The 12,390-nt window shown below is 40.7% G+C and overlaps 1 protein-coding gene across 4 annotated transcripts in view; it reads right to left on the bottom strand.

The window, feature by feature from the left end:
* The window catches only part of gria2b (glutamate receptor, ionotropic, AMPA 2b), a 40,383-nt gene that overhangs the window by 9,939 nt on the left and 18,054 nt on the right, over window positions 1-12,390 (bottom strand). For all 4 annotated transcript variants that reach the window (XM_053505571.1, XM_053505574.1, XM_053505573.1 and 1 more), the window contains exons 4-12: window positions 9,268-9,464; window positions 8,936-8,989; window positions 8,416-8,574; window positions 8,127-8,294; window positions 7,865-7,969; window positions 7,672-7,779; window positions 6,954-7,160; window positions 6,120-6,487; window positions 153-351 (exon numbers count right to left, since the gene is read on the bottom strand). In XM_053505571.1, coding sequence (XP_053361546.1) covers window positions 153-351; window positions 6,120-6,487; window positions 6,954-7,160; window positions 7,672-7,779; window positions 7,865-7,969; window positions 8,127-8,294; window positions 8,416-8,574; window positions 8,936-8,989; window positions 9,268-9,464 — 1,565 coding nt within the window. The remainder of the gene's footprint in view (window positions 1-152; window positions 352-6,119; window positions 6,488-6,953; window positions 7,161-7,671; window positions 7,780-7,864; window positions 7,970-8,126; window positions 8,295-8,415; window positions 8,575-8,935; window positions 8,990-9,267; window positions 9,465-12,390) is intronic.

A 12,390-nucleotide genomic window follows, 5' to 3' on the forward strand; every position in this document is an offset into this window, starting at 1 on the left:
TTGCTCTGGCATCTCGCCTGTACTTTTACACTTAATTTTTAATTTTTTTTTGCTTTATTCCAAATCTCCAGAATAATAACCTTGTATTTGTGTATTACCCCTGATACTTATTAATATACACTAAAAATAAAGTGTCTCCCCATAGCTCCTACCATGAAGAACTCTTTGGTTGATCCGGAGTCGAGCGTCCCGTAAGCGATCTCGGTCTGCTTGGCCAGATCCTCGGCGCTCTCGATGGGCGACACCATCCTCTCCACAGTCAGGAACGCAGCCAGGTTGGCAGTGTACGAGGAGATGATGATCAGAGTGAAGAACCACCACACGCCGCCCACGATACGGCCCGAAAGAGACCTGAGAGACGTTTTACATCGTGTTAGAAATTCATCCAGTCCTTTTTTTATTTCTCTAGGTACACTATAAAAACTGCAGTCTTTATTAGGAAACACCCACAACAATGTGTTCTTAGTTCTTAGTTTCAGCGAGTCCCTAGCTGTTGACTTCAAGATTCTGTATGAATAAACTTTATGAGTTTATAGTAATTTGAGAAACATGAAGTTAGTAGTAAAAGTCAAAGCGAATTAATATATTTAAGGTTTGTTGTACAGGTATGGAAGGAGTCTCCAGTGTCAGCGCTCGCTAAGGTAAAGCTGTAACTTTAGGTTTTCAAGACAGGGGAGTTTATACTTCTTTGCAGTTTCTAGCTTACATTTTCATTTTTGTCCTTTTTTTATTCTAATAACCTAAAAAGAGAGAGAGAGAGAGAGCTGAACATCTTATTTCTTGAGCATTAAATGTAATGTAAATGTTGTCCGGCTGCGCTTTTATACGGCTTTAAAAAAATGTTGCATTCAGCTTTTTCTTGGTGTTCATATCCCATGATCCTACATACATAGGGAAATGCGGTAAAAGTAAATTAAATAAATAAAATAAATTGTTGAAAAACAATATTTGCATTTCTTCATAAACCACAAAAAAACTTCCTTTAATCCGACGTTGTGCAGTCAGAGGGTGAACCCGGTAGCGGCGGGTTTTTATATCCAGTTCCCGACACACTGCCCCCACAGGTTAACACACAAACTACAATCTGGGCTGCAGGCTGACGTTAGATAGAGACAAACGAACATGGGTGTAGAAGTCAATTGAGCGGCACTACAAAACTCAACATAAACGTCTAGGACGTGCAGAGCGCGTTCGTTTATCCAAAAATTTAACGCCCGTGTGAACAAGGCCTCAAACTGATTAAAGTACTAAAACCACAGGACTTGTATTAGCTCACAGTAGCCATATTTCATAGTAAAGTTAATCTCTCTGTCTCTCTGTCTCTCTGTCTCTCTCTGGGACCTGATAACGAAAGCACTGGTTTAATCTCTGTCTCCGTCCAGCTTTGCTTGTGATTTGAAATATGTTACATTATTAGACATGTCTCAAGGCAAGAAAGGCAAGTCACACAATTACACACGACCGTCAGTAGGTGGCAAAATTCATGCTTCAAACACTAACATAAATAAATACCGCGCATAAATGCAGTGAAGTAAAAGTACAGACATTTGCTGTATGCTGTAGTGAAGTAAAAGTAAAATGTATCCTCTAATAAAACTACTCAAGGACACGTGTGTGAAATATGTACTTAAGTACAGTAACAAAGTAAATATACTCATTTACCTTCCACTTCTAAAAATGATTACCTTAGGTGTGCCACCGGTATTGGCACTATATCACACCACACTGTTGTATGTTCCTAACTCTCTCCATGCCAGTAGCCACATAAGGCTTCCACACTGACTGAACAAAACCATCTGTCCTGTCCTGTTCTGATCTTTTGTCTGTCTTTAAGTGTCTCCAATCTCAACACTTTATTCTTTTTCCCACTCTCCTCTGCCAGGTTGTTCTTGGTTTTACATCCTGAATCTGTTCTCTCTTCTAGACGTCTCAGGTTCAGTTCCTCATTCTTCTGCATAAGCTCAGAAATATTATCACTAACCTTGGCTAGGTCTTCTCCCTCCACTCTTATATTTATTTTCCTGCCACTGTATCCTTGATACTCTTCTCAGACGCTGGTATTAAGATATTAGTGTTCAATTTCTTCTCATCTCCTTCTGTTTTCATTTTCCATGTCTCACATCCATGTGGCACCAAAGGGCTTACAAGTGATTCGATGATGAGACGATGATGATCCTTTTACCAATCCCACATGCTCCCCATACAGTAGGATATCCGGCAGCGTTTGCCTTCTGCTGCTTTTTGCAGATATGATAAAAGAAAACGCATCTACGCCTTTCACTATTTCAGTGTTCGTTGTTCTCTGAGCTTGGTTTCTGGCTCGAATGATCTTTGCATCCAGCTTCATTCCAACTCAAGCTCTTGAGATCTTTTAACTCAAATCATTTAAAAAAAGAAGAAATTCATCATCAGCAAAACCCAGGTGCTGGGTTTTCCGTCCCGTGTTTCCAGCGTATGTCTCTCACTTTATCTGCTGTTGTTCTTCTCATGTTCCAAGTTCATGCATTACCACCAGATCTTATATCAAACCACTCAGATGTTTAATTCTTCTCTGTAACAGCACTTTTGGACTGTCTACAAATCTCCATAATTATTCTTTCTATCCTCTCTGGTGTCACACACTGTACCTTCACACTCTGACATGTTTCGAAGTTAACATATAAGAATGATCTTCATTTATTCATAGTCTCACAGATGTTCCTTTTGCATAAATATTTGTACTTTTGACTCCTGCTTGGTATAAACCAAACTTGGTCTTGGCACAATTTTTCTTTTTTAAAACAACCTCTTATTTTATTCCCTTCAACTATATTTAATTCTTTATCTCTATTATTCCAGGTCATAATGTCAGCTGTCCATCAATCTTCTGAAGATGTTACAGATAAAGCTTTTTGACACTTCACCTCGTCCCTTAGCATAATAACGATGTCCTTTGCACATTCTGGTGTTATTCCACATGGTCCTGCTGGTTTCCCAGCCCTTGTTCTCTTCAGTTCCATCCTTATTCACAGATCTTCTCCCCAGATAGATTCCTTCTATCTCTTGCTCTTTCTTCTCTGTCTGTGCTCCTGACATTAGCATACTCTCTCTCTCTCTCTCTCCCTCCATATAACATATTTATCACAGCATAGTTATTTTCTCCTACTTTCTACCTTGTTTTCAACCCACCTCCATCATCTTTCCATCTTTCTTTCACCACCTTTGCACATTCCATTGTCACATTGTTTCCTCTACATCCGATTCTCCAGGTTCGATTGCTTATCCATGGCTCGCTTTTTTTTTTCATAACACTCTGCAGATCTTTGAGGTTTTATCATATTTGTCTTGTATTCATCACATTTTTATGCTTGGAATCTGGTTTTCATTTCCACACTGCACCGTTTCCTGACCTCATCATGTTTTCAACACCCTGTTTTTTTCTCTCTCTGTCTAATCTGTTCCTTTTCAGTTGACGTCTGATCTTTATTTCAATAACTGCGGTATACTGTACATCAGCTCCTCTCATCAGTTTTGCATCATGTCGACATCCTCATGTCACCTCTTAATATTACACACTCTATCTTTTGTGTATTTTGTCCATTTATACTACAGAAGTCGTTACTGTTGTTTATTGAGTCACATCTCTGCTTCCTAATACTTCTTCAGTGTCTCTATCAGTGTCAGGTCTCCCCTAGCTGCTGTTTGGTACAACACTGTTCTGGAGTTAGACCTGATTAGAGATTCCAGATTGTTTACATGGACACTGATCTGTTGTAACACCTTAACAACATTTTTATCACATTACACAGATGAGGAGTTGAGGATTGAGGGCCTTGCTCGAGGGCCCAACAGTGCCAGCTTGGTGATGGTGGTGGGGTTTAAACCTGGGACCATCTGTTTATTAGTCCAATACTGGACGTTTCCCAATGTTTCTGACGCCCAAAGCGGCACATCATTTCCAATAAATCCCCTTCTGCGTTCTGATTGGTTGCAATAATTTAGTCTCATTTATTATTGGCTAGATTCTTTACTTTGGATGAAATGTAGGCCAATCCTTGCTTCTTTTGCAGACAGAGTCCCAGCGTATGGAAAGACTAAAGACTAAGAGCGAAAAGATAATCAGCAAACATGCAAAAGAATATATTTATTTAAGAGAGAAAAATTGGACCAAGTGTGTACATGGCTAATATTTACTAACCGAACAGATTATCAAAGGATTGCTGATCAATCATTCCCATTGGAAATTCCACCTGCTTTTGATTAAGGTGTTTTATAGATGTAAGGTGTTTTATTCCCGAGATGAATATTAGAGTTTCAGCATTTCTATTTTCTGTAACAATTAGATTTTATATCACAGTGTTGTTAGCCGTGCGCCCAAACCCCCCCCCAACCTTACACTGTATACAGTACAGATCCTCTTGTCACTCCAAACATTAAAATGTTAATAAAGCTTATTGATTGACTGATTGATTTTCTTCTGTCTGTCTACACACCTACATCCTACTGTAATCCCTTTTTATCTCCAGAAAAGGTTCTGACCAGGACCAGTCCAGAGAAATGCCTTCTGGGTATCTAATCTTCTCCTGATGTCTACAGCGATGTCATCCTCTTCATGCGATTCCTCATTCTGCTGCTTTATATCAAGATGCTAATTTATTCAAATCTATTCAGGACAAAATGAAATGTTGTAAAGACAGACATGGGGTGGAATTTGACTTTGAATGTATGATAAGGCTTTAAACCGAATAAAAAAAAAAATAATGATGAGGTTTGGGAATGTATAATGCTCTTGTATAACTTTTCTATTACAAAAGAATAAATTATGTAACTTTTAATAACTACTGTGGATCTTTTTTATATAATAAATGCTGTATGACTAATGAACGGCTGTGCGACATTAAAGAGCTCTGCTGCTGCGGTCTGGGTCTCTGTGTTGCTCGCTGGGTGAAAGTGTAGTTAAGAAACCTGGACCGGAAAAAGGAAACGCTTTAAACTCATAAAACCGCCTTGTGTGATGAACTGGTAGGTCATGCAACATCTTGTAAAAGGCTTGTTTAATAATCTCATTTATTAAATTCTGTTGTCTCGTAGCTCGGGTGTAAACCCGCTAGTTATCTAACAGAGTTAGCAAGCTAATGTGACCTCTGAACTCTAATTAGTCAAAAGGTGATCCATTTTCTTTCCCATGGCAGCAGCTCGAGCAAAAGCATTTTTTTCTGTATTTTTAGCAAAGGTACAGGTATACTTTGGGTTCTGCTCAGGAGGACGGCGACCAATTAGTCGGCTGAACCCAGATAGGTTTCACTATTGCTGTTTTAGCAGCTGTTGCTAGCACTGCTATGAAATCTCTAAACCGCCGGTGCTCATTGATGACATCACGCCCTACGTTTAGAAGCACAAAGTCAAATGAATCTGCCCGTTCATGTTCAAGTCACATGACCATGTATATACAGTATGTACCCAAGCATAAACCACACACAATTATGACTCATTGATCTAAAAACATACAATTTTTACATTCAGACAGGCCTAAAAAATCAGATCTGTATCACAATAGGGTAAAAAATGGGATTCGCCTCAGGCTGGTGATGTGAACCTGAAGACACGCTATGTCTTTTTTTGTCTTTTTTGTCTTTCTTTTTTAACAGAGACTGGCACGAGTGTGTACAGCTGCTGTAACATAAGTGAGAGCAGGACTTCACTTCTACAACATGAACTGCAATCAAGTTTCGGGAAACTGCTGTGATATAAGCGGAATGAAACACTTGAGGCTGTGCTATTATAGGAAAATAATTACCTATTAACAGCATCTACTGTATATTTTTTTATCCCACTTGTGCTGCACATGTCCTCCATCACCGTCAGCTACAGAACTGCTTCCTTAGATAGATCACTTCTATCATGTGTCCACTTGTTTCTTGCTCATTCTAGCTCACCTCGTGTCCTGCTTTGGACTGGCTCTGTCCTTTACCTGCACTTTGCATTTACAGGATACAGATGTACCAGATGTCTTCCCTCTCTTGTCACCCTCTCACTAAGCACACTGTGATTTGTGACACAGCAGCAATAAAGAGACTACACACTTACACCAAATCTGTCTGAGCCTCAATGTGATGTGCTGTAAGACGTCAGGGACGAACCTTGGCGAAATATCACATCCTTGTCTCATAAAGGCTCCGAGCGAGAACCAGAGGCTGTTGAATATCCCGAACTCGTTGGTAGACTCGCTGGTCTGGATCTGCCCGTCCTCGTATTCCTCCGTGTGCCACTCGTACGGGCTGAAACGGCTGACCAGGAAGAGAACCACGCTCACGCCGATGTAGGCGAACACGATACACATCCAGATCTCATACGCCAGAGGGTCCAGGAACGAAAACACGCCCGGCTTGGACTTCTGTGGCTTTTTGATCATGATGGAGATGCCCAGGCTCATGAAGGGCTTGGAGAAGTCGATCACTTCCTCTCTGACCAGCGTGATGGTCAACGGAGCCACAGCGATATCGGCTTTCTGTAGAGGAAGAGTGCGAGGATGAGGAGGAGGGGTTTGTGTAATTACTGTAAGAAGTTATTAACATCACAAAACATTTGTTACTTTTGAATCATGTATTATTATTATCATGAATTTTGAAAAAAAAAATATATAATGGTGTTTTTAAACAGCTCAAAAGCTTTATCTGGAGAATTTAAAATTTGTTGTTTCTATGGAAACATGCACAATAAATTAAATTATGCTTTGTTCATAACTATTTTATGGATTTAACAGGCTTTTACTGCTAATGTGACAAAAAAGTTAGGAAGTTAATTTTGATATAACCCTACATTAGCCATCACTAATTTATATAATTTAAATATGCAAAATGAGATTTAACTGTTAATTTTAAACAGAACTGCAAGATGAAAATTTAAGTTTTCACTCCAAGCTCTTCATTTTTAGACACCAATCTAAGAGCGTCACTAGATTACAGTCTCCTCACCCCATAAACCAGCTCTCCGACCATCCCGTTCCAGATCTTCGTCTCAGCGTCTCGGGCTCCGTATTTTCCATCTCCTACGATTTTCAGGCGATATTTAAAGCCGCAGTGTTTGGCGATTTCGGCTGCCAGGTCGACACAGTAACCCTCGTACCGCTCGTTATCCACAAACAGGTCTGCGTTCTTTTTCAGCATCACGTACGGCGCTTCCTGGAATGGAGCATGCATTAGTTGACATAGCATCACACAAGATCGCTACAAGTGCGAGTATTAACACAGCATTTATAGGAATAAATATGTCCTGAAACAAGACAAGAGATCAGAACAATGTTTCACAGCATTCAGAAAACAATAAAAGCTACTTTTGTTTTTTGCGATGTTCATTTCTAATGTGCCATTTTACCAAATGTCGCAGATAGTTCATCCTAAGGGTGTACAAACTTTTGCATTCAACTCTAAAACTGTTCAGTATCCAGTTCAATCCAAAAAGTCCACTTATAATGGCCTTTTTCTTTGTTTTTAGAGGTTAATGATAAAAATTTGGTCATGTGTGACTCCTACAATAATCTCTGCAGTTTTCTTACAATTATGACATCGCAACTATTCTGATAAATTATTCTTGAAACATAAGAGTCATTTCTGTTTGCGGTAGTTCTTCATAATGTTCAGACCCAACCGTACCTGCTGCTCTGTTCATTATAACACAGTTCAAAGTTCTCACCAGAATGGTGGTGACTATCACCGTCTTGTTCTCCAGACCCATCGTATCGTTGGGGAAAAGATCTGATTTTGTGACCGCCATCTTGTCCATTTCATTCCAGTAACCAATCTGCAAAACAGATTAATAAACAATGAGAACCACTGCAGATTTCTGACCTCATTTACAGTGAGACGCCAAAAAACTGGACTCGTACCTTAACAGGACCATTGTTCTTCAGCTCCATGACATGGACAGTGTAATTCACTCTCCTGCCGTACTGATCAAACTGGATGTTTCCTGTTAGACCTTCGACACGTACCTGAGAACACGAGCATGTGATAAAGAACAAGGGGAAAAAGACGTCCATTTTTCTCCAACCTGGTTTGTACTATTATAAACCCAAAAAATTTCCATTGTCCTCCAATTATAGTATTGTGAGATATTTAGGTGTGTGTGTGTGTGTGTGTTTTTCTTACCTGTTTTAGCGCACGTTCGATCTCCACACCCTGAGCCCACGGCACAGCCGGGTTCGCCAGACAGTCTCCGTTATTAGCCCTGCGCGAAATGTCGATCCTTTGCTTGTGCAGGTAACGAAACGCTTCCGTCATCACCTGCACGGCGTCGAAGGTCAGTGCTGGTGTGTACTGAAAAAAAACAGATGTTACAGAGCAGGGAATTCTGAGATAAAGAAATTAGCAACCTCTCATTTGGGCTATTACTGATGTTGAACCTCTAACATCACGTTACAGTGATTAGTTCTCTCACCCTGATCTTACTGTCTGCTCCTGGATACTCCTTCTCTTCTAGAGCTTCCCAGCGCTGGTCAAATTTGGACACTAGAGGATCTTCAAAATCCACAATCTGGAATCCTGACACGTTTGCTCCACCATACTGAATTTTGGACAGGTCTCCGTCCACAAAGCCCTGGAAGTCAAGAGTAAAGAAACAGGATGTTAATGTAACAAAGTGGAAGCTTTTGTCTAAAATCTAAAGTATAATGTACAGAATATTGAGGTCTATGGAATACTGAAGTGTAAGAAATATTGAAACATAAGGAATACAGAAATGTAAGGAATACTGGAATACCAAAGCATAAGCATGTAGGAAATACTGACATGTGAATGCTAAGTGTGCTGGTAAGATATAAATCTTGAATTATTAACGAGCTCCCTAACGAGCTAGCCAACGTTTGATTAACTCTTACATTAGTAAAATGACTTTACAAGCTCTGCAACATCTACAACACCAGTGTGATTTTGTTGTGATTGATGAGCATGCCACTTACCAAGTTGGCGATGATGTAGTGATATCCTTTAACGTGCCTGCCGATTGTTATGATCTGTAAAATAAAAAAACAGAAATTATAATGGGATTCAATGTTGTACCAATAATTCTGCATTCTAATTGCTCAAAAGGTGTTGATTAATTTCCTTAAATAGCAGTTCTGAAAATAGTGCAGTTTTATGTTAATGTACTGGCTCTAATTCATTGTTTCCATAGTAACAGCTCATTCACAGCAACGAGCTGTGACAGTTTTTTTTTTCCTGTTTTGGATCTGGTCTCACCCAGGCAGAAAAAATAAGGTGTGGTTGAAGTTTATTCGTGTGAGGTCATCACCTGCTCCATGATGTCTTTGACTTTTTCCTGTTCACAGTCCAGGATCACTCTCCTTTCCTTCTTGTTCTCCAGATCCTGGAACAGCGAGCGATACGACTCATCTTTCCTGTCGTCCTTCATGTTGCCCACGTTTATAGCCGTCACCTGCCACTTCCTCTCGGCCGCCGTGTCCAGCACCACCTGTAGCGTCGTCAGGCCTGAGGAAAACGTATAGAAATAATAGAAAAAACACTCCTTTTTATTTCCCTGTTTGCTTTTGCACAGCACATTAACAATGTCGAGAAAAAGTTATACACATCAGCTTCCTTTATAAACAAAACATTTTTTTTACATGAACTTGTGGCCATATTTCCCAAAATATTTACCTGATCACAAAAACAGATAGATAGATAGATAGATAGATAGATAGATAGATAGATAGATAGATAGATAGATAGATAGATCCTCAAAGTCGATGTGTTCGAAGCAGGTTAAATGTGTAAAGATCTAAATCACTTTGACAAACTGCCAGGGCATCTCCAAAAAACAGCGGGTCTGGTGGGATGTTCCCGGACTGCAGGCATCAGTAACAACCAAAAGTTCTTCAAAGAAGAAAAACCAGCCAACAGGGGACCCCGATAGGGGTGGGCAGTGAGAGCTGGCTCGTGTAGTCCGATCCAATAGTAGAGTCACCGCAGCATAAACTAATAAAATAGTGAACACTGGTTCTGATAGACAGGAGTCAGAACACACAGGGCGTGGCAGTTTGCTGTGCATGGAGCTGAGTAGCTGCAGATCGGTCAGGGTGCCCATGCTGGCCCGTGTCCTCCACCAAAACACCTACAATAGGCACGTGAGCATCAGAACTGTACCACAGAGCAATGGGAGAAGGTGGTCTTTTCTAATGGATCACATTTTCTGACATCACAAAGAATTTCAATTTATGTCTGTATGGGCATACAGTATATACGCTCTGCATATGTCTGTAACAAACAGGTTTACTCTAGAAATCATAGAGGAACCTTATAAACCATTTTGAGACCATTGTGATACTACCTGAAGCATTATTTTATCATTTTTAGTATTTATTCATCACATATACATTAGTGCACAGCGGAACTCTTTATTCTTCACATATCTCAGCCTTTTGGTAGTAGGCTGGGGGCAGAGCGCAGGGTCAGCCATTAAACAGCGATCATAGAGCAGACAGGGTCAAGGACCTCACTCAAGGGCCCATCAGCGGCAACCTGGCGGAACTGGTGCTCGAACCACCGACCTTCTGATCATTAACTCAAAACCTGAACACACAGCGCGCTCTATATTAATACTAACCACACCTAACCTGACAATATTAGCAATTGATTGGGGAATATTAATTGCGATTGTTTCATCATATTGAACTGTAGATATTGCTTTACAGGATGATGAATTATTGGATTTTGAGATCAACATGATTTCAAGTAACATGTCAATAAATAGATTAGATTGAGACTTAATATTATTTCATCTCATTTCCCTCACAGGAGGCTGGCGTGATATCTGACTCACAACCAGCGGGCCGTTCTAATGAGGATTTAAACACTGTGCTGGAGGAAACGCCGCAAGCGTCCGTTTTGTAAAGCAAATAAAACAGCCGTTTAACACCAATCTGCCACAGGGCCACACACACACACACACACACTCATACACACACATTCAATACTGGCATGTCATGCTAAATCAGTTATCACACTGTCTCACACTTTCTTTTAACTAAAGTGACAATTTTAGACTATGATTTTCCGTGTCTAATCAATCACCTGCCAACATTTTGGACGCCTAGAGGGTGTCTCGAATCTCTCAAACTTCTGCAAATAAACTTGTAATCGTTCACAATGATGGTTGAAGGAAAAGAATGACGTTGCCCATGAATACACAATTACTCCTTGTAGTGAGGACGATGAAAGCTAACCGAGGCCATGTGAGAACTCCTTTTGATCATAAGCGCTGTTGAACAGACGCACAAAGACCTGGGACTCCTCCATCACATCTTATTTTTCACTTTATTGATTCCCTCGTTTTCTGTCCGATATTTCTCGCAGCTCGTTAATGAAGCCCAGCTCGACTTCAGTGGCCGTCCTTCAGCCACCGAGTCCTCGTCCTGCAGTCTTCATGGCCACTGATGCTCTCCCTGCTTTTGTCTCATTCTGCCTTGAAGGCACACGGCGCGGTGCGAGGATGAATTAATTACACACCCCAATTAAGCAGAGGTCATGGATTAGCATCAGAGCGAGCAACCGCAGGAGTGTGTGTGTACAGTATGTGTGTGTGTGTGTTTCTGGATAATACTGAAATGACTGTTGGCGTAATTTACAAAAACCAACATGTTCATTAGGAGATAGCGGTAATGCAATTAATCACCTAATCTGTGGCGTAAGGATTCTGTTTGCTGAACAACGCAGGGTTTTAAAGAACTTTATGAATTAAAAACAGCATTGAATCGAGCAGGTGCACAAAACCCCAGGGTGTGTTACACATCATGTGTAGCTGAGGAGATGATGGAAGTCTTACAGTCAGACCTCACACTTTAATTCCGTATTAACTCCATTCAAAGTAATCATCCTTGGACGCATGTGACTCTTCAATTGACTTGAGTTTGTCTTTATTAATACTGTATGACTCATCATTTGACTCGGACTCTGAAGGATGTGACTCCTGAACTGACTCAGGTCATTGAAGCATGTGACTCATTGTTTGATCTGAGCATGTGACTCTCTGTCTTTTAGGTACCTCTTGACTCTTATACATGTGCTCTCCCTCTATGTGTGTGTGTGTGTGTGTGTGTGTGTGTGTGTGTGTGTGTTGTGGCTGGCACCAGGAAATTCCTATCTGATCGATATCACACAACTGTCAGCATGCTGTAATTCATGATGGGGTGTGTTTGTGTGTGTGTGTGTGTGTGTGTGTGTGTGTGTGTGTGTGTGTGACTTCACATTAATCATTTTTACAGAGCTGAACTGCATCGCTGTGTGTTTGTCTCATTACAGCTCCACAGAAATACAGCCGGAGCTTCAGCACAGGACACAGAAGTCCTCCTCCTCACCTACAAATCTCTCCACGGACTGGCTCCCCACTACCTTACTGACCTCCTCCACCCCTACACCC

The sequence above is a fragment of the Clarias gariepinus genome, chromosome 10, assembly GCF_024256425.1.
Source record: "Clarias gariepinus isolate MV-2021 ecotype Netherlands chromosome 10, CGAR_prim_01v2, whole genome shotgun sequence".
Taxonomy (NCBI): Eukaryota; Metazoa; Chordata; class Actinopteri; order Siluriformes; family Clariidae; genus Clarias; species Clarias gariepinus.